Source organism: Hyperolius riggenbachi, chromosome 9 (genome assembly GCF_040937935.1).
Source record: "Hyperolius riggenbachi isolate aHypRig1 chromosome 9, aHypRig1.pri, whole genome shotgun sequence".
In the NCBI taxonomy this organism is placed as follows: domain Eukaryota; kingdom Metazoa; phylum Chordata; class Amphibia; order Anura; family Hyperoliidae; genus Hyperolius; species Hyperolius riggenbachi.
The window spans coordinates 45,037,248-45,060,314 of record NC_090654.1 but is presented as its reverse complement, the minus strand read 5'-3'; the positions used below and the strand labels follow the sequence as shown (position 1 = coordinate 45,060,314).

At 47.6% G+C, this 23,067-nt stretch overlaps 1 protein-coding gene across 5 annotated transcripts in view; it reads right to left on the bottom strand.

Annotated features, from left to right (window-relative positions):
• The window catches only part of LAMB2 (laminin subunit beta 2), a 193,882-nt gene that overhangs the window by 62,290 nt on the left and 108,525 nt on the right, over positions 1 to 23,067 (bottom strand). For all 5 annotated transcript variants that reach the window (XM_068252640.1, XM_068252638.1, XM_068252642.1 and 2 more), the window contains 8 exons: positions 21,360 to 21,548; positions 16,371 to 16,550; positions 14,225 to 14,337; positions 9,799 to 9,878; positions 8,446 to 8,581; positions 3,239 to 3,397; positions 1,121 to 1,248; positions 630 to 750 (listed from right to left, as the gene is read on the bottom strand). In XM_068252640.1, the coding sequence (XP_068108741.1) occupies positions 630 to 750; positions 1,121 to 1,248; positions 3,239 to 3,397; positions 8,446 to 8,581; positions 9,799 to 9,878; positions 14,225 to 14,337; positions 16,371 to 16,550; positions 21,360 to 21,548 (1,106 nt within the window). The remainder of the gene's footprint in view (positions 1 to 629; positions 751 to 1,120; positions 1,249 to 3,238; positions 3,398 to 8,445; positions 8,582 to 9,798; positions 9,879 to 14,224; positions 14,338 to 16,370; positions 16,551 to 21,359; positions 21,549 to 23,067) is intronic.

Here is a 23,067-nt window from a genome sequence, read left to right as displayed (position 1 = left end):
CTCAAACAGTGTTGCTTGCGAATTTTCGCCAGTCATTTTCGCAGCGAAAATCCCGTTTTCGAATTTTGAGAAAATCTTCAGAAATATTTGCGTTTTCGACCACCATCGAAAATTGAAGAAACTTCACTGTATGCGGACGCTTATGCGGAAAAATGTCCGCAATAATCCGCAAGAAACATCGCTGTATGCGGACGCTTATGCCCTTATGCGGAAAAATGTCCGCAATAATCCACAAGAAACATCGCTGTATGTGTTGGCGCCTATGCCCTTATGCGGAAAAATGTCCGCAATAATCCGCAAGAAACTTAGTTGTATGCGGACGCTTATGCCCTTATGCGGAAAAATGTCCGCAATAATCCGCTAGTACATGCGTATAGACGCAGTTACCGCACGCGTACGGTACTACGACTACGCGGAAATACGTACGCCATGAACTACGAATTTAACGCGAAAATAACGGGCATTAGGCGAAAATTAACACGAAAATATTCGATCGAAAATTCGCCTGTCGAAACAAAATTAGGTGAAAATTCGGCGAAAATAATTTTTGCATTTTCGCTCATCACTGTTGATCATCACATGGTATTATTTTTATTTTTTTATTTGTGTTTATGAACTTGTGACCTCACCGAGTCTATGAGGATGCTGGCCGCCGGGGTCCTCTCCCGCAGGCTGTGTCTGGTGAACTCCAGGCGGATGGTGTAACTGACTCCACGCTCCAAACACACTGGCTGGGCCAAGACAACTTGCCTAAAAAGAGTGATAATTATCATTATTTGTAATCTAATAGTTCATAAAAAGTATGTTCAGGCCTCACCCTGCCTATTCTTAATTCAAATAAAATCCCGGACGCATTCCCCCCGATAACGACCACCTCAGCCGTCAATGGGGCGTGTGTACGGCAGCCGGTAACCCCCGAGCCTCATCCCGCGAGCGATCTACTGAACCCCAGCGACACCGATCCCCCCAGATCCCATGATTTGCATCCCTCCCCTGCCTGCCTCCGTTGTCCCCCCGCCTCCAAGCATAGCAGCACAGCGCACGCGTGTGTGTAGCCCAGCCCAAGTCCTGATGCCTAAAAGGCGACATCAGTTGTAAATTTTAGTATCCATACACTTACCGGGCATTATTGGGAAGTGATGCGGTCATGACATCATCAGCAGGAATAGTGTTACCGCAGGGACTGCTGGAAGGAATTGGCCCAGGCCTGATTACTGTTACCTTCACCTGCTGCCAGTTCTCTGGAAGCTGTGTGGGAACATCACCAGAGAGTGACACATTTATTCACCAACAGATTACCCAGCGGTGTACAGTTCATTAAAGGATACCCGAAGTGACATGTGACATGATGAGATAGACATGTGTATGTACAGTGCCTAGCACACAAATAACTATGCTGTGTTCTTTTTTTTCTTTCTCTGTCTGAAAGAGTTAAATATCAGGTATGTAAGTGGCTGACTCAGTCCTGACTCAGATAGGAAGTGACTACAGTGTGACCCTCACTAATAAGAAATTTCAACTGTAATACACTTTCCTAGCAGAAAATGGCTTCTGAGACCAAGAAAGAGATAGAAAGGGGAATTTCTTATCATTGCGGGTCACACTGTAGTCACTTCCTGTCTGAGTCAGGACTGAGTCAGCCACTTACATACCTGATATTTAACTCTTTCAGGCAGAGAAAGAAAAAAAAAAGAACACAGCATAGTTATTTGTGTGCTAGGCACTGTACATACACATCTCATCATGTCACATGTCCCTTCGGGTATCCTTAAAGGAACACTGAACACAACTAAAAAATGCTATACTGAACTAACCTGGGGCTTCCTCCAGCTCCCCGTAGTCTGTGAGGTTCCTTGGCATCCTCTGCCCCCCTCTGTTCTCCGACTGGCGGCTCCGCTACCTGCATGACCCGGCCGGGAGTCTTGCGCAATTGCGCATGTGTGGCTTGCCTTCGCACCCATCTAGATCGTGCGCCCATCGCCGTGAGTGTTCTGTGCATGATAGTTTCACACCTTTGAGAACCGACGCATGCGCAGAACGCTCACGGCGGAACGGAACCTCACGGACAAGGGGGGCTGGAGGAAGTCCCAGGTAAGTTCAGTACTGCACTTTTTAATTGTGTTCAGTGTTCCTTTAGGCTGGATTCACAGTGGGACGTTACAGGCGCACGTTAGAGCAGCCTGTAACGCAGCCCACCGCACAGTAATGAAAAATCAATGGGGCTGTTCACAGTGCGGACGTTGCGTTACATTGTAACGCTGCGTCACAAGACAACGTACTGCATGCAGTACTTTGGACGCGGCTGAGCCGCGTTAGACTGCTTGCACATACTCAGTAATGTGGGGGAGAAGCGGAGAGCGGCCAGGCACATGGCTAATTAATATGCACTGCACGTTATGACGTGCAGTGTTTACTTCCTGGAGCAGCCGCTCTGTGCGGCGATTGGCCGGCGGGACCACGTGATGCCGCATGCGCACAAGAGTGCGCATCACGGCATCACTGACGCCAGAGTGAGCTGCACAACGCGGCTCACTCTGACGTCCAGATCCAGCACCACCAGGCGTTGAGTTAGGGGGACGTTATGCGACCTTAACGCCCCCTCTAACGCAACGTCCTGGTGTGAAATTAGCCTTAAAGTGGACCTGAACTCTCGCACAAGTCACAAGGAAAACAGAGAGGCACATTGTGTGCGTTTAGAGAGAAGAGCCTGTCTAATTCCCCCTCAACTATAAGTAATCACAAGTGTAATTTGAGCTTTCAGCTGTATCAGCACAGAAATTTGTCAGCCCGCAGCAGAGCAGCTAATTTGTAAACACAGGATGTTAACCCTTTGTCTGCTACCATGAAAGCAGGAAGTAGACACACTGCAGATCTTTTGCAGGAGTTCTGCAAGCTGTAACAAAGAAATATTTTTTCTTTAAAAGGTTATTATGCTTTTGCTTATCTTTTAAAAGAGAGAGGAAATTCTGAGTTCAGGTCCAGACACAATAAGAACATCTACAAGACGCTCCTGAAACATGAACGCACCAGGTTCAGTATATTTTTTTCCCTGGTTTTTGCCCTCTTAACCTAGGTGTGTCTTATAGAGTGTCTTATATGCCAAAAATACGGTATGTGAAATTACAAATGGATTACACAAAACCAATTTAATGTTTACTCGTAATTACGTATGGTCGTAATTGCAAAAAATGATGTGCATAATTAGCAGATTACAATCAGCACTACTTGTGAATCTTACCTTGGGCTCGTAGCGTACCAACGCGTCATACTCCATGGAGAAGGGAATGTTGCTGATCTGAAACTCTATGATTCCACCCTCAGGGGCCAGAGCAAAGCCTGGGCCGGTCCATGTAGCAGGGCGGCCCACCGGGCGTTCCCTCTCCAGCACAGAGCAACCCTACAGAGACATCAAAACACAGAGGTGGTAATGCCGCAATGATTTCTGATTCTATGGGCTCGGCACATCCATAACTGACAGGAGACCACCGAAGCGTTGAGGAGCTTACTAATGATGAGAAACGGTCAGTGACATGCTAAAGACTTGCAAAATGTAATGCAAACTGTATGCCTCTTGGAATTGATCCAATGTGGGCGCTTGGGGCTAATGGACTATTTGGGCGCTCCATAGACGTTAATCCAAAATATCGGCTATTGGGCACCCAAAGAAGAAATTAGGGCGCCCGATAAAGGCCCGTCCAGCCAAAAATTTTCATTTTTACAATTAGTGTGTCGATAAATATTGTTTTCAAATTAGTTTCGAGAATAACGACATTGTAAATTATCATTTTAAACTTTTTGTATTAACGTTGTTTGCCAAGAAGAAATTTGGGCGTCCGATAAATAACAACCGTCCGAACCGTCCAACCTAATTTTTTTGTTTTGAGAATTAATGTTTTTTGATTAATATCATTTTGAAATTTGTTTGAGAATAATATTGTAAAATATAGTTTTGAACTTTAATAACAAAAGTTTGCTTTCTTAAAACAGAAAGAATTCTTTCTGTTTTAAGAAAGCAAACTTTTATTATCCTTAGTATTTTAGTAAGGGGGCTTTTAGGACCATTGTAGCCCCTCACACACTCCAATGAGTTCTGGTTCACCATGAGCTTGCTGGTTAGTCTGAACTTTAAAGAGACTCTGTAACCTCAAAAAGATCCCCTGGGGGGTACTCACCTCGGGTGGGGGAAGCCTCCGGATCCTAATGAGGCTTCCCACGCCGTCCTCTGTCCCACGGGGGTCTTGCTGCAGCCCTAAATTCAATATTTACCTTTGCTGGCTCCAGCGGGGGCGCTGTGACTGCTTTCGGCTCCGAACTACACGGAAATACCCGATCTCAGTCGGATCCGCTCTACTGCGCAGGCGCCGGAAACTTGCGCCTGCGCAGTAGAGTAGACCCGACGGCGATCGGCTATTTCCGCCTACTTTGGAGCCGACAGCCATCAGAGCGCCTGCGCAGGAGCCGGGAGGTAAATATTGACGTCATCTTTCACGGAGGGCTGCAGCGAGACCCCTGAGGGACGGAGGATGGCGTGGGAAGCCTTATTAGGATCCGGAGGCTTTCCCCACCCGAGGTGAGTACCCCCCAGGGGATGTTTTGAGGTTACAGATCCTCTTTAATAACTTAGAAATGTATTGCTTTTTGTATTAACGTTATTTGGAGCGGAGAAAGGGGGTTTTAGGGTTAGGCACCAGGAAGGAGGGTTTTAGGGTTGGGCATAAGGAAGGGGGGTTTTAGGGTTAGGCGTCAGGAAATGGGTTTTAGAGTTACGCACCACCGGGGGGGTCCTAAGAGTTAAGCACCACCAGGGGGACTTAGGGCCCGTTTCCACTATTGCGAATTCACTTGCATTTGCTGCATGCAAATTCGCATAGCCAATACAAGTGGATGGGACTATTTCCACTTGTCAGGATTCCTTTGCGTTTTTCTGTGCAGAAAAAATCTGCACGGCAGAGCCATCAGAATTTGCATACCGCATACCGCTATGCGATTCACATACAATGTATTTAATAGGGAATTCGCATGCGGTTTTGACATGCGAATTTTCAAGCGAATTCGCATACGATTTCGCATAGAATCAATGTAAAAGCACACAGGCACTGCCATGGTTAAATTTGCATACATCGTCATCCAGGGTTAGGTGTAGATGCGAATTCGCATGAAAATTTGCATATAACTGCATGAGAAATTTGCATCCGTATGCAAATTTTTACCGCAGCGATTCCCACTGCACAAGTGGAAACGGGCCCTTAGGGTTAGGCACTAGCAGGGGGTTCTAAGGGTTAGGCACCACCAGGTGGACATCGGTAGAGGGAGGGTTTTGTGTGAGAGTAGGGTTAGGTGTAGATGTAGTAAAATATCGGTGATATTTACCAATGTTTTACTATACTTATTAGGACTGTAACTATATTTTAGTTTTCATTGATTTAGACTTTTGTTGCGATTTTATTATCGTCATTTTCACATATTTATTCTATGTTAGATAAGGATGAAGAAACAATAAAAATATTGTTATAGACAATATCTTAAAATTTCGGCTATGCCCCACAGCCTTTTTTCCAGGCACCCATATTTGATGTATGCAAGTGCCAATTTGGATCAGCCCAGTTCTAAACTGCATAAAAATTGCATGTCAGGGAGAGATCACACTTGTGTCTGCGAAAATCGCCTGCGGTTGTCCGCAGCCAATTTTTCGCATTTTATGCTTGTTTTCACGTGCACGTTGCCCACCATGAACTGCCGACACCTCTTAGTAGTCTATGGGAATCATACGTACATTGCAATTTTATGCGGTGAGGAATCACCAAAAATTGCAGAGATCTGAATGAATGTACACGTCACCACTGAAAAACATTAAGTGCCATAATTTCCACAAGGTTTGGGATTCCTGGCTTTATTCGACACTCACCTACCAGCCTCCCTGACCTACTGCCTACCCTCCCTATACCACATGTGGGGACCCGGGGGTATCTCGTGACACCAGCTATAGAGTGTATTATACTTACCTGATTAATATAAGGCCCTGAATTTTCTATATCTTTCCATTCTCCAATTAAGCTATATGGTTCTATCTTCATCTTTTCTCATATAGAACGTAATGAAGAACAGAGGCGCCAAAAGATTAAAACCAGCTATTAAAACGTTTAAAGAAAAGGGTTAATTTTATTGGTACACTCCAGGGGGGTAATCGCTAGTGTACCAATAAAATGAACCTTTTTTTTAATACACAGCTTCTTGTTTCTGCTTGCAGGAGGTAAGTCCACCACTGCCTCCTAAGAAATTTTAAACGTTTTAGTAGCTGGTTTTAATCTTTTGGCACCTCTGTTCTTCACTACATTATAAATGATATCCACCCCTGGTGGAGGGGGATACCCCTTTATTTTTCCTGTCTACAGAGAGCGACTTCTTAATCCTGAGTGGGGACAGGATAATCTCTCCTCACCTGCCTATACAGTGGTTGCCTGGAGGTAACCCTGGTTTGTGAGTATAACATTGTACTCGTTTCATTAACCCAATTACCATTACTTACTACACTATATTGGGCTCTCGGTTCTCTATTTTACATATTTTCTCATATAGCTTCAGGTATACCTTAATTGACAACCTCCTTGTCGCTACTGGTTGATCCTCGGTGTGACTATTCAATTTCTAACGTTATCCTATTGACCTTTTTTATCCTCTCTTCTTCCTTACCACCAGGGCGGGATTTCTGGCAAGGCCACATAGGCCATGGCCTAGGGCACCAGAAATTTAGGGGCGGCTCAGTGAGGGGCAGTAAAGCTGTTTTATGCAGCCATCCCTATCTACAAGGACAGCTTTAACTTTTGAACTCTCTTTCCTGTACTTGTGTCGTCCCTGCAAGACCTGTAAGCTCTGTCCTGCAGGTTCACCTCTGCCTAACTCTCATGGTGACACAATAAGTCCATCATTAACAAGATGGCAAACATAACATAAAAGTTCAAATCATAATTTATAATCTATACGCATATTACTAAAATAGCTATTGTCTGTGACAGCAATGATGGAAAGTAAGGAGAATTCTCATTGGGGCACACAGAGATAACAACCATACAGATGGTATAGTTGGCCTTGGGCGGTAAAAAGTACAAATCCGGCCCTGCTTACCACCTTTACCAACCTCCCACTCCTATCATGATATTAGGGATACAAATCATTTCTGGTATCCTCTTATCTAGACTGCGAACTATTAGATTTCTTGTTTGCATCACTTACTTATGTCTAAAGTATAGGGGGATACATAATTTTCTTATGATCTCCAAAAGTGAATCCCTGTTACCCCCACTTAGTCTTCAATGCTATCTTTATAGCTTACCATCTCATTTTACCTGATTTGTGATTCACAACTCACAAATGCTATGTTTATACTACTTTGTGCTAATGTTACGAATGTCTGATCTTTGAACCCATGTAGCTTTGTTTATTAATAATAATAATAATACCTTTTTTTGTATAGCGCTTTTCTCCTGTCGGACTCAAAGCGCTTGCGAGGCAGCCACTAAAGCGCACTCAGTAGGCAGTAGCAGTGTTAGGGAGTCTCGCCCAAAGAGCTCCTTACTGAATTACTGGCTTACTGAACAGGAAGAGCCGAGATTTGAACCCAGGTCTCCTGTGTCAGAGGCAGAGCCCTTAACCAGTACACCGATTGTAACTTGTTTTTTATTTCTCCATGTTGTAACGCAAGGGAAAACCTGGTAAATCAATAAAAACAAGTATAACAAAAAAAGAAAAGCATTAAAGAGAACCAGAGATGAAGCACCATATATATCAGTGGGAACATTAGAGAAGACACCTACCCTGCTTTCTGTTTCATTCTGCACTGCTCAGCCTGCTTGCTATCAGCCCTGATAAAATCCCTGACTGAGCATTCAGCACAAGAATCATTATAGCTGAGTCTGTCTTCTCTGATGTCTTTTCAAGCCCAAGCCTGCCCCCTTTTGGCTCTGCTATAATGACTCAGCTGTAATGATTCCTGAGCAAAGCCAGACTGCACGCTCTGTCTGGGATTTTATCAGGGCTGATAACAAGCAGGCTGAGCAGTGGAGAATGAAACAGAGAGCAGGGTAGGTGTTTCCTCTAATGTTCCCACTGATATATATGGTAAATACATGAGGGTGCTTAGTCTCTGGTTCACTTTAAGTGCATTTCCACATTCCAAAAAATTGAATGAACTTCAAAGGGAAGGTTAGTGTGAGAGATAGGTTTAGGAAGGCGATAGAATATAGGTAACATTATCAATATTTTACTATCAGTAATGTAGAATACCTGTGATATTACCAATATTCTGCTATGGTTATTAGCATCCATATTTCTCATGCCTTTTTTGCACATACACTTCTGGGGTCCTTTTGACCTTACAGAAACGGATGGCTGAAGCTTCTGTGTCTGGTATCCTATTGTCACTGTGCAAAGTGTGATACTGCTTCTTACCTGTCGGAGCAGCGCAGACTCCGCCTCGTAGGTATAGTGGTCCAGGTTGATGTGGTAGTAGCTGGATTTCACCAGATTACACTGTCTGCCGGCCATGTGGTTCCTGCAGCGGCACTGGCCAGTCTCTGCAGAGCACCTAAACACAACCACAGAAAGGACCATTTTATATTCTTATATTTAAAAACAGTATTTCTGAATGCTGCTGGTATGAATGAGAATCTGTCCACAGTATTGCACAGTGCTAGAATTCTAACTGTATGAGTCAGGATCCAGGAGGGGAGGGGAGAGTGATGACTCATCACTGTGCTGCTTCTCAGACTGTCTAACCAGCAAGTTATGGGCGGGGCTTTGCCCATTTTATGCTGCTTGTGAAAGCCAGAATGGGGAGGGCAGGTAAATCTGAAACACAGAACTGGTTGTAAAGAATTACGTTATGGCAGATAAGACAAATGATGTGTATTGTCTACCCCTTACCTCTCTGGCTAGCGAGCAGAAAAGCATTTGGCAACCTTTGGTGGGGCTTTCTAGCATTTGGGAAATGCGTCACATTTTGACTTGCGCAGGGGGACACAGAGGCGCCGCCCTTAGAGCATGGATTAAGCATGATGTTTGAGCGAACAACATTAAACGCCAGTACTGTTGGCTGTCCATTCAGTTGAATGGACAGTGCTTAAAGGGACTCCGAGCTCACCCAAAAAAAGAAAGTTGTACTCACCAGGGGCTTTCTCCAGCCCAGTGCTGGTTGGGAGGTCCCACACCGGCGTCCTGGCTCCTCTCCTTCTCCCCGCTCCGGAATGGCTGACAGGCCGCAGCCCGGGCGACACTCGGTAGAGTGTCGGGCTGCAGCTTCTGCGTATGACGCGGCTGACGTCACACGCCGGCCGCCTCGCGTCATCAAGGCGGCCGGCGTAAAAGTACTGCGCATGCGCGATTAAAGCGCGCATGCGCAGTACTTTCACGCCGGCCGCCGTGATGACACGAGGCGGCCGGCGTGTGACGTAATCCGCGTCATATGCGGAAGGAGCAGCCCGACACTCGGGCGAGTGTCGCCCGGGCTGCGGCCTGTCAGCCATTCCGGAGCGGGGAGAAGGAGAGGAGCCAGGACGCCGTCGTGGGACCTCCCGACCAGCACTGGGCTGGAGAAAGCCCCAGGTGAGTACAACTTTCATTTTTTTTATGAGCTCGGAGTCACTTTAAGCAGCGATCATTTAACGCCGGTTTATCGCCCCTCTGATCCGGCCCTAAGTGTGATATTGTTGAGCTGCCACAATGGTGTCTGTGTGTAAACCTCATTAATAAAATGTAGCAATTAAATCAAATATTTCTTTACAAATAGAACTGTTTTGTACATACTGGTTATCCCACGCTCCCCCGATGTCACAGTCACATGATCGGCATCCCTGAAGGTCATGGCTAAGTGCCCAGTACTCCGGCTAGGGAAATGGAAAGACGGATGATTGTTAGTTACATTTTTCATGTTCACCAAAAATCAGGTGCCTATTCCCCAAAAAACGGTACCTATTTAAAAAAAACAGGTGCCTATTCCAATGCAAGAAATTTGTGCTCTCTAGAAACCTGGGCGCTGCATAGACACCATTATAAATAGCGGCTATAGTGTGAAATTTGGGTGCCTGGAAAATAACACATTTTACACTATAGCTGGTATTGATAATGGCATCTATGGTAGCGCCCCAAGATTATTGGAATATTAGCAGGGGTCAGTTTGGTGGGGCCGTTAGGGTTAAAAGTAAAAGGGGAAGGGTTTTTTTTAAGGGTTAGGTGTGTGGGGGCTCGGGGGGGGGGGGGCTGTTAAGGTTAGGTGTGGAAGGGTTGTTTTTAATGTTTAGGCATGGCAGGTGGTTAAGGTTGGGTGTGTGGGAATATTTTTAAGTATTAGGCATGGGGGGGGGGGGGGGGGGCAGTTAAGGTTAGGCATTGGTAAGGGAGGGCTCTGTGTGAGAGCGGTATTAGATGCGGACAGCACAGTAAAAACACATAGCACTTCTCAGACCACACACTCGGGCCAGTGTGTAGGTGGCAGCAGTTAGTGGCACACTATGTCCAGTTAGTGGCACACTATGCACAGGCTAGGTGATGCGGACAGTACTGTATACACACATAGCACTTCTCAGACCACACACTCGGGCCAGTGTGGAGGTGGCAGCAGTTAGTGGCACACTATGTCCAGTTAGTGGCACACTATGCACACGGCTAGGTGATGCGGACAGTACTGTCTGTATAAACACATAGCACTGCTCAGACCGCACACTCGGGCCAGTGTGCAGGTGGCAGCAGTTAGTGGCACACTATGTCCAGTTAGTGGCACACTATGCACACGGCTAGGTGATGCGGAGAGTACTGTCTGTATACACACATAGCACTGCTCAGACCACACACTTGGGCCAGTGTGGAGGTGGCAGCAGTTAGTGGCACACTATGTCCAGTTAGTGGCACACTATGCACACGGCTAGGTGATGCGGAGAGTACTGTCTGTATACACACATAGCACTGCTCAGACCACACACTCGGGCCAGTGTGTAGGTGGCAGCAGTTAGTGGCACACTATGTCCAGTTAGTGGCACACTATGCACACGGCTAGGTGATGCGGAGAGTACTGTCTGTATACACACATAGCACTGCTCAGACCACACACTCTGGCCAGTGTGTAGGTGGCAGCAGTTAGTGGCACACTATGTCCAGTTAGTGGCACACTATGCACAGGCTAGGTGATGCGGACAGTACTGTATACACACATAGCACTTCTCAGACCACACACTCGGGCCAGTGTGGAGGTGGCAGCAGTTAGTGGCACACTATGTCCAGTTAGTGGCACACTATGCACACGGCTAGGTGATGCGGACAGTACTGTCTGTATAAACACATAGCACTGCTCAGACCGCACACTCGGGCCAGTGTGCAGGTGGCAGCAGTTAGTGGCACACTATGTCCAGTTAGTGGCACACTATGCACACGGCTAGGTGATGCGGAGAGTACTGTCTGTATACACACATAGCACTGCTCAGACCACACACTTGGGCCAGTGTGGAGGTGGCAGCAGTTAGTGGCACACTATGTCCAGTTAGTGGCACACTATGTCCAGTTAGTGGCACACTATGCACACGGCTAGGTGATGCGGAGAGTACTGTCTGTATACACACATAGCACTGCTCAGACCACACACTCGGGCCAGTGTGTAGGTGGCAGCAGTTAGTGGCACACTATGTCCAGTTAGTGGCACACTATGCACACGGCTAGGTGATGCGGACAGTACTGTCTGTATAAACACATAGCACTGCTCAGACCACACACTCGGGCCAGTATGGAGGTGGCAGCACTGTGGAGGAGTGGACCTGCTCCAGAATAGATCAGCACATTCTCTGCACTCTTATGAGATACAGTTACCAGCAGCTGCTGTATGGAATGCACAGGAGGATGCGAGCCGCCCTGCCGGGGAAATGCTGCTTCCTGTAGCCACTTGTGAAGCTCTTGCATGTGCGGAATGATCACCTCATGATACTCCGGTGTATCTCCCCCACCCCCTCCCCTGTACAAATAAACAGATTAGGACACACAGCGGTGCCATCTCCCTCCTGATCCCCGTCTGCTAATTAGAAGGGATCTCTGTGATACCAGAGCCGGTTATCAATCTATCCGTATAATGGACGCAGCTCTGGCACTGAGGTCATTACTGGGGACATCAGCTTGTTGTGATTATTACTGAAGGTGACCTTAAAGGACAGCTGTAACCTTTGAATGCAAAAACGTTAGATACTCACCTACGATGAGGGAAGGCTCTAGATCCCTTACAACCTCCCTGTTCCTCCCTGTGTCCCCTCGTTCCACCGCCGGGACCATTCTAGTTTCCCACCGGCTGTGTCTTCAGGTCTCCTCTGAATCTTGTGTGTCCAGTACGGAGCCAGTCATCTTCTGAAGTATTTGGAGACCCGAGTACTTCCGTGGCCTACTAAGGGGAGACCTGAAGGCCTCTTCGACATTACAGTCAAAGACTAGAGTGAAGGGCCCAGCGGTGGAACGAGAGGACACAGAGAGGAACAGGAAGGCTCTCAGGCAAGAGTGTCCAAACTTTTAGGACCAAGGGCCATATTAGAGTTTTTGAGATAGCTAGGGGGCCGAATTAGTGGAATTAAAAACTTTTTTTCTGATTTACCCGAGGTAAAGTATGCCTATTATGTTTTTTCAAATAAACTATTTCCATATACATTGTGTGCAGTCAGCATGTCCCCTTCAGTGTGCGCAGTGGCAGCTACTAATTAGTTACTGCTACTGAGACATACTGGCGACTGCTTATGAGTGGCTGCTGCTGGCATAAGTGGCTACCCTTCACTCCTCCAGTCCAGACTCATGTCTCTGTTCTTTCCCCTCCACTCTTCCTCCTCCTCGATTGAGACTTCTGCAGCCATTCAATACGAATATTCTCCATTGTACATGGAGTATATATTCCGGTGGCCATTTCTTTGTAGTCCAATAGTAAATCCTATGAGACTACAAGAGAGCGGAGGGGGAGGCATCAGTGTGACACAAGTTGGCCCTAAGCATTGATGCATGTGGCACTACAGCAACGGTCTGTGGGCCGCATGCAATTAAAATCTCACAAGAGATTTGGGGGCCACTGGAAAAGGCTCAGTGGGCAGTAGGAGGGAATATTGATGTAAGCCTGCCTCTTCCTGTTTGAAAAAGTCAAAATTTTCAAGGAGTAAATATGGGGAGGAGACAAGGAGAGAAGCAGACAATGCATAGAAGTATGTGGACCCAGCATGAATGCACATATGGGTTTACCTCAGGAAGCTTTGCTTAGGGTAAGGTGTCCTTCAATTAATCCTTTTCCTTGCTATTTCAACCTATTTTAAGTAGTCTTTATATATTTTTTCTTCTGCTGGGGGGGGGGGGGGGTTGCTTTTAGTATGTAGTTTGTATAACACCCTAATATTTTTTTCACAGAGACCTGAGAACTTTTGCACCGAGTGAGGACGAGTATTGTTAGCCTGCTAATACTGTGGTTGCTGGACTTAGCAAAACAGGTCTGTGGCTACACCCTTATTTTCTTCACACGTTTTCCAGTAATGGTAATTGCTATACCACACGGGGCTTCCGTTCTCTCTGGTTTCTGTTTCCCTGGAGGCTTCTTCAGTGACTAGGCCCACCCTCACACCTCTGCATGCTTTGCTATGTAGCTGACAGCAGATGTGTACTGGGAACGTCCGATAAGGTCAGTCCACAAACATGCATAATATGGCACGCTTACATCCAAGTCCTCAATCACACACATGAGGATATCGTTCTCAGAGAGACGTACTGTGGACCAGCGCACCCAACTTCCAAAAATGTTCAACTTTTTGTTTAAATATTCAAAACCTCCATCTTCAAAAGTGTATAATACATCAATACCCAAAGATGAATCTTCAAAAGCACACGTGAAAGTCCTCCTTGGGAGCAGCGCATACCCACTAACAATGTGATAGGCTGTTTTCTGCTTGGCAGTTTGCAACTGCCGTTATTATCCACAATGCAATGAGGTTCACAGACAGGAACCTGTCATGGCCATGGCCATGACATCATGCTGTGGAAGGGGTTTTCACCACAATATCAGCCATACAGAAATCCCTGACGCACTTTTAGAGAAAAGGTAAAGATTTCTCGGGGCAAAGAGCATATCGGCTACTGGTTAGGATGACATTCAATCCTTGGTTAAAGTTCCTCTTTAACTTGGACAAAATGGTGGCTAAAACTGCTGTATGAGGACCTCCTTAAACATACTCACCAGACATTGGTTGCAGCTTCGCCCTGTGACAAAACGCTTGCAGAAACAGTCTCCGCTGACCGGATCACACTGCACGCCATCGGAAATGGTTCCCCTGGGGTCACACTGACATCCTGCCAAATAAATAATCAGAGCAAAATCACAATTAGTCGTGCAAGGTCATAGTGAGGTCATCCTGACTTAAAATGTGTAAAAGCGGCTAGCACCGTTTTTGAATGTCTGTCGCCGTGCCCCACGGGAGTATGAAAATCTTTTCGTCAGAGACAGTGAGTACAAAATCCTTTATTTGTGCGGGGAGGAAAGTTGATATTGACAGAGGCGTATCTAGAGGGGTAAAGGAATGGCTTTTGCCATGGGCACCACAGGACCATGTGGGTGCCATGCCTGCCCCTGCGTGTTTGCCATAGGTACTATTTTACCCAGATACGCCCCTGGATATTGATGACCCCATCTACTGAGACAGACTGCCACCATGAGACATGTCAGTCTAGGAGACATAGAAAAAATCCCCCAGTGGGGCCGCAGTAAAAATCCAAGTGCTGTTCTGATGTGTTGCCCCACCATCTAAAGCTCAAACACTTTAAGAGGTGCCCACACCCGTGACTGCTGTGGGCCTAGGCACTTGTTATTGACCTGAGGGAGCGGGCCAGTACCCGTGAAACGCATTGTCTTTTGTGCATCATTAAAATTTATCTCCCTAATTGGTTTGTTTTTTTGTGGAGGTAAGACCAAATCTACTCCTATATTTTATGATTTAGAGCAGCCGTGCCCAACCTACGGCCCGCGGGCCATTTGTGGCCCGCGAAGCCAGTTTCTGTGGCCCGCGCGGTGTCTGCCTGCGGAGGGGGAGAGGATCGGGTGGTATTGCGTAGTATGGCACTCGGCGGGGCGCGCATACACCAGCATGTGCTTGTATTCAGCCCCGGGTAGTGCTGGGATAGTTAGAAAGCCTCGCTCATTGGTTACTGCAGGAACCTTCCTCCAATAGGAATCAGCCTAGTTCCTATTGGAGGAAGGTTCCTGCAGTAACCAATGAGCGAGGCTTTCTAACTATCCCAGCACTACCCGGGGCTGAATACAAGCACACGCTGGTGTATGCGCGTCCCGCCGAGTGCCATACTACGCAATACCACCCGATCCTCTCCCCCTCCGCAGGCAGACACCGTGGGGCGTGGGCAGACAACGGGACACGCTGTGTCAGCCCCACACAGAGCCGACAGCCCCCTCAGCCCCACACAGAGCCGGCAGCCCCCTCAGCCCCACACAGAGCCGGCAGCCCCCTCAGCCCCACACAGAGCCGGCAGCCCCCTCAGCCCCACACAGAGCCGACAGCCCCCTCAGCCCCACACAGAGCCGACAGCCCCCTTAGCCCCACACAGAGCCGACAGCCCCCTCAGCCCCACACAGAGCTGACAGCCTCCTCAGCCCCACACAGAGCTGACAGCCTCCTCAGCCCCACACAGAGCTGACAGCCTCCTCAGCCCCACACAGAGCTGACAGCCTCCTCAGCCCCACACAGAGCCGACAGCCCCCTCAGCCCCACACAGAGCCGACAGCCTCCTCAGCCAGCACACTACAGGCCACTCTGATACCATTGCTGCATTAATCTGCCCTGTGCATACACCCAAACAGCCACAAACTTCTCATTAAGAAAATGTGCTTCAAATGGTGAGTACAACAATTCTTATATTGTCGTTTTCTTTCCATTTCCAACACCATGTTAACTGTTACTAGAAAAACGTTAAAAGTTTTACATCGAAATTTTGTATGCATGTGTTCCGGCTCTCGAGATTTTTCTTGATTTGAAGTTCGGCCCTCGGGCCAAAAAAGGTTGAGCACCACTGATTTAGAGAAGGCGCTTCCTAAAGTTCCTTTTAACATTTAACTTCTTGACTCTGACAGCTAAAATGAACAGGGAGTGATGACACAGCCCTTCCTGAAGCGTTGCCACCGTAGGCCATTGTCTATGCTGCCATTCCACAAACACAGCCCTAAAATCACACAGCAGTGTGTATGTCTGTTTTAAGTTGTGTGTGACTGCACTACGGAGATTCTCTCTGTATTACGACGCTGAGTTTTGATGGTGAACTGCTAAAGAGTGCAAAATTCAGACAGATTAGCGAGGAATAGACTACAAGGCTCTTACTTCTGCATCCTTGGAAGTTGCCACCACTGAGCCCGAAAAACCCAGATTTGCATTTGTCACATCGGGGACCTTGTACAAAGTCCTTGCAGCGGCACTGACCAGCGATGAGGCCTGACACGAGGTCATCCTGAGCGTCACACAGTCCTCCGTTAAGAGAGCCGTCCGGGTCACAGTCACAGGCTGCACAGAAACAATGACAGATTAGAGAACACGGACACATGTGACATCACTCTACACCTCATCCTATCTTCGATTGTTCTGGGCCCAGAGCAATAACTGGCAGCCGAATTACAGAATTCTCCACCATCCACGTGGACCTGGAGGGGGAATAGTAATTAACGCTGCCAGGACTTGTGCAGGAGCAGGATAAGCCGTATATCGGCTATATCCTGCACCCAAGTCTCCCGGTGGCAATTTCATGTGTACGCCGTAGCTATGGGCCCTGGTGCAAGTTTTACATAGCCCCTGCCCCCCAAGCACTCTATACATAACAATTGATACAGTGCACCAAAACCTGCCAAGGACAACCACAGAGTAAAGGGTGCAAGAAGGGGTCGGGAAACAGTTTGTTACTGATTACTATGGTTTAAAGCACCTATAGAAGTGATCATTACCAGACCAGGACCAATAAAGAGCTAATACTGTGGTTGCAGGTGGGCCCCTCAGGGCCCCCCTGGCCCAAGGTGCAGTCACAACTTCTGCACCCCCTATTGCTACACCACTGAGACAATGGTTAGGGTGTAAGATACTAAGGACAGTTAGTGGCATAAGGAAGGGATTAGAGTTCAGAATATTTTTACTTGGGGGTGTGGCCTGTGTTCAGGGGCGGAGTTTAGAGCACCAGAACGCTTGTGCCTTCTGAGTTCTGAAATTCGTCCCTGCTTGTGATTTCTAAATATTTTCCTTGTTAAAGGAGTTATCAGGCAATATGACCTAAATAAGGGTTACTTACCCGGGGCTCCCTCCAGCCCCAAGCTCCCAGCATGTCCCTCGCCGCAGCTCTGCAGGCAGCCGTTTGCCGCAGCTCCGTCCCGGTCCCCGGAGATGATGTCAGGCCGACCCATGTCCCTTGCCGCAGCTCTGCAGGCAGCCGTTTGCCGCAGCTCCGTCCCGGTCCCTGGCGATGATGTCAGGCCGACTTCCTGCGCAGTCCGCTCCGGTCCACGTGGCGGTGATTGACAGCGCCGCTCGTGCAGGCGCAGTACAGGCTGACCTGGAGGTCGGCCTGACGTCATCGCCGGGGACCGGGACGGAGCTGCGGTGAACGGCTGCCTGCAGAGCTGCGGCAAGGGACATGGGTCGGCCTGACATCATCTCCGGGGACCGGGACGGAGCTGCGGCGAACGGCTGCCTGCAGAGCTGCGGCAAGGGACATGGGTCGGCCTGACATCATCTCCGGGGACCGGGACGGAGCTGCGGCGAACGGCTGCCTGCAGAGCTGCGGCAAGGGACATGGGTCGGCCTGACATCATCTCCGGGGACCGGGACGGAGCTGCGGCAAACGGCTGCCTGCAGAGCTGCGGTGAGGGACATGCTGGGAGCTTGGGGCTGGAGGAAGCCCCGGGTAAGTAGCTCTTATTTTGGTCATATTGCCCGATAACTCCTTTAAGTTTTAAACATTTGTGAAAAAACATTGTAACAGTAAGGCTATATTTACAGTATTCATTTTTTTTTAGTCCTTTAATTTTGTTTTCAATTTACTTGGAAAATCAGCTTGACACTTTTACAAGGCTGGGACTTTCCTGTCCAGTATCTGTTTATAGTCTAAAATATCTCAGAAAAGTCCCAGTGGAAATTTGGCTTTTATTTGTTTAGTTATTAGTGATTTTGTTACAGTTTTGGCTATTATTAGTTACAGCGTCCCAGCAATGTAATCAGAGAGGGCAGCAGGGCAGCGCTCCAGAGAAAGGACGAGATAGGAGACGGATCTTGCTGGGAAATAAAAGAGGAAGAAAATGATGAGAATGCCGGTCATGTCTGTGTGGCTTAGAGCAGATATAGACTCTATCAGACCTGTCATTAGCAATATATACGGAAACCACTTTCTTATATAATCTTATATGGGAAAGAGGCGTGGCCTAGGGGGGACAGATTTCCACTAGGCATGTCTAAAGTCTGGCTGGTAGCCAAATGTGGCCCACCAAGCCATTCTGGTGGCCCCCAAGGCTCTACAGTTGTTAATTCTATGCACCTTGCAGGCCTTAGCTGCGATGCCACATGCAGGGGCCCCCTTGTGTTGCTGTTCCCCCCCACCCCACCCCTGCGCTCACCTGTAGGTTATCAGCCACCACTGTAGCAGTAACAGCCACTGATTAGCAGCCTCCACTATGCCAGCAGCAGTAACAGTCACTGATTAGCAGCTGCCACTGTGCCAGCAGCACTAAAAGCCACTGATTAGCAGCCGCCACTATGACAGCAGCAGTAAAATCCACTGATTAGCAGCTGCCACTGTGCCAGCAGCAGTAACAGCCACTGATTAGCAGCCACCACTGTGCCACCAGCAGCAGTAACAGCCACTGATTAGCAGCCACCACTGTGCCAGCAGCAGCAGTAACAGCCACTGATTAGCAGCCACCACTGTGCCAGCAGAAGTAACAGCCACTGATTAGCAGCCGCCACTGTGCCAGCAGAAGTAACAGCCGCTGATTAGCAGCCGCCACTGTGCAAGCAGCAGTAACAGCCACTGATTAGCAGCCACCACTGTGCCAGCAGCAGTAACAGCCACTGATTAGCAGCCGCCACAATGCCAGCAGAAGTAACAGCCACTGATTAGCAGCCGCCACTGTACCAGCAGCAGTAACAGCCACTGATTAGCAGCGGCCACTATGACAGCAGCAGTAACAGCCACTAATTTGCAGCCACCACCATGCCAGCAAAAGTAACAGCCATTGATTAGCAGCCGCCACTATGCCAGCAGCAGTAACAGCCACTGATTAGCAGCCACCACTGTGCCAGCAGCAGTAACAGCCACTGATTTGCAGCCACCACTATGCCAGCAGCAGTAACAGCCAATGATTAGCAGCCACCACTATGCCAGCAGCAGTAACAGGCACTGATTAGCAGCCTCCACCATGCCAGCAGAAGTAACAGCCACTGATTAGCAGCCACCACTATGACAGCAGCAGTAACAGCCACTGATTTGCAGCCACCACTGTGCCAGCAGAAGTAACAGCCAACGATTAGCAGCCGCCACAATGCCAGCAGCAGTAATAGCCATTGATTAGCAGCCGCCACTATGCCAGCAGCAGTAACAACCACTGATTAGCAGTCGCCACCATGCCAGCAAAAGTAACAGCCACTGATTAGCAGCCGCCACTGTGCCAGCAGCAGTAACAGCCACTGATTAGCAGCTGCCACTATGCCAGAAGCAGTAACAGCCACTGATTAGCAGCTGCCACTATGCCAAAAGCAGTAACAGCCACTGATTAGCAGCTGCCACTGTACCAGCAGCAGTAACAGCCACCGATTAACAGCCGCCACTATGCCAGCAGCAGTAACAGCCACTGATTAGCAGCTGCCGCCGCCACTATACCAGCAGCAGTAACTGCCACTGATTAACAGCTGTCACTATGCCAGCAGCAATAGCAGCCACTGATTAGCAGCTATCATTGTGCCAGTAGCAGTAACAGCCACTAATTAGCAGCTGTCACTGTGATAATTGCACTCGGCACATAGGCCTCAGCAAGGTCGGACTGGGACACTGGGGGCCCACCAAAGAAATTTCAAACTGAGGCCCACACATCCCATGATTGCAGTGACCATGCACCGGAAGGTGGGCGTGGTCATGATGTATTATGGACAGGGCCAAATGTACATGATCTTAGCAGCATTGTAATTCAGAGACACTGCTGCCCAGCAAAACTTTTCATAGAGTCCACTTCTTCAATATAAAGTAATGTCCTACTTTGCAGAGGTTGCGACCGCATCGGGGCCCTTGGGCCAAAGAGGCCCTGAAGGGCCCTCCCTCAACTACAGTATTACCTCTCTATTGGTCCTGTGCTCATAATAATCACTTCTATAGATACTTTGAATAGTGGTAATCATTAACAAGCTATTTCCCATCCCCTTCTTGCACCTCTGACACTGTTGTTGCCATTAGCAGGTTTTGGTGCGTCATATCAATTGTTATGTATAGAGTGCTTGGGGGGCCCCATTGTAAAATTTGTATCGAGTCCTACAGCTCCTTAGCTCTGCCACAGCTCTCAGCATGAGTGATTACAGCACTGAGAAGAGAATTTTTGTGCTGCAGGCAGCAATTGGAGCTCTGTCAGACAAGGGGGGGGGGGGGGCAGAGACCTGGAGACGGGGCCCACCGAGGGAAACAACTGTACTACTGTGGCCCAGTCCGACCCTGGGCCTCAGTTCACTAAGCTATGTCAAACACTGTATCAAACGTTTGATAATTTACCTCATGGGTAAAATCTAATATTGAATTCACTAAGGTGTTATCGAATGTTTTATCGATAAAATGTTCAATAAGTCTATATCACCTTAGTGAATTCAAAATTAGATTTTACCCATGAGGTAAATTATTAAACGTTTGATAAAGCTTAGTGAATTGAGGCCATTGTGTAGGTTATTTCCTGTGGTCAGGTGAGTAGCAGGGTGGAGGACCAATTGGAAAACCAGGGTATTCAGTTTGGCAGCCACAACTTTGGCCTTGTGCACAGGTTTATTGTCCTGCAAAAAAGGGATCCCTTTGGTCAACTTTCTACAGTGTATGGTCTTTAGTGCCTCCTTCAGCTGATGCAGAAGGTTAGCATAATACTGACTGGTGATACTAAAGTCCTGAGGTAGGTAGTCAACCTATAGTAGTATAGGTTGTATACGTCCTTTTCATGGCGTGCTTTTGTAAAGAATAAAGGAAATACAGATAATACTGAGAAGTGTTAGTGTAGCCTGTGAAAAATGTTCCCCCTCAACCATGGAAAATACTCCTCAGACCCCATCCCCTCTATCCCCCTCACCTCACAGATGCACCCCCATTACCTTTGCACACGTTGCTGTCTCGGAGGTCCTTGGTGGGATCCTTGTAGTGGAAAGGTTTGCACAGCTCGCAGTTGCGACCCATGGTGTTGTGCTGGCAGTCATCACAGACGCCCCCGCTGGTGTTCCTGGTGGACAGGTAGACGGCCATATCGAAGTGACACTTTCTAGAGTGGTTGTTGCAGTTACATTCTGAAAAGAGGACAGTTTTTAGCCTCAACACAAATACAATACCACCATACAGTAACAGGCAGAGATGGTCAATCAGATGCTCATCATTCTGGTTTGCATTCAAACTTAAAGAGAATCTGTATTGTTAAAATCGCACAAAAGTAAACATACCAGTGCGTTAGGGGACATCTCCTATTACCCTCTGTCACAATTTCGCCGCTCCCCGCCGCATTAAAAGTGGTTAAAAACAGTTTTAAAAAGTTTGTTTATAAACAAACAAAATGGCCACCAAAACAGGAAGTAGGTTGATGTACAGCATGTCTACACATAGAAAATACATCCATACACAAGCAGGCTATATACACCCTTCCTTTTTAATCTCAAGAGATCATTTGTGTGCTTCTTTCCCCCTGCAGCTATCTTCCACTGAAGTGTCAGGCTGTTTCTTCCTGCAGAGTGCAGACAGCTGTGCCTGTATGTAATTCTTCAGTATGTGAAAGCCCAGCCAGCTCAGAGGACGATTTATCCAGCTTGTAAAAGATAAGAGAGAAGAGAGAAGCTGCCATAATCTAAATAATACACAGGCAGTGTGCAGAGAGAGGCCTGGAGGGGGGAGATGCATCACAGAACCACAACACTGAAGAACTTGGCAGCCTTCCAGACACAGCCTGACAAGTCTGACAAGAGAGAGATAAGTTGATTTATTACAGAGATGGTGATAGTAGAACGTGCTGCAGTAAGCCAGAACACATTAGAATAGCTTTTGGAGCTTGTAGGATGATAAAAAACAGGATGCAATTTTTGTTACGGAGTCTCTTTAAAGTGTACCTGACACGGTGGATAGAAAAACAATAAACATAACTGGGGCGTCCTCCAGCCCCCCTTCAGGCTGATCGCTCCTTTGCCATCCTCCTGTGCTGCCTGGATACTCTGCTATTTGTTCTATCTATTTGTATAATTTTTGTTCTATCCCCCATTCCAGGTTTTCTTTAAAGCAAATTCTGTGGCTCTTTTAACCCATTTTGTTGTCACGGCTCAGTTTGTGAAGATCAGGGGCTGCACACTAGGCCCTGCCTGGGTCACATTCCAAGTTCCAAGAGCAATAATCAAAACAGACCCCTGACGTGTTTTGCAACCAAAGGTCACTTCCTCAGAGGCAAACAAATGTACACTCGATCGACTTCCACTGACCAGAAAGAGTTCAGCAATACTGCTTCCACTCTCGTTTTTCTTGTTTGCCTCTGAGGAAGTGACCTTTGGTTGTAAAACATGTCTCAGGCATCTGTTTGTTGAATACAGCTTTGGAGTCACACAGTCTACTTTGTTGCATGAAAAAGAGATTACGGACTACTTTTAAGCAATAAACGTGAAGTTTTTCAAGCTTAATTTGATGTTGTAGTACTCCATCTAAACCCCCTCTGGTGTATTGGTTCTTGATTGGTATATCATTAGGGGGGAGGAGTCCACTGGTAACTTGTGGGAATTAATTTGCATCTCATTGACTACCTCTAGTGAACTGTAACCGTACATTTTTATAAAA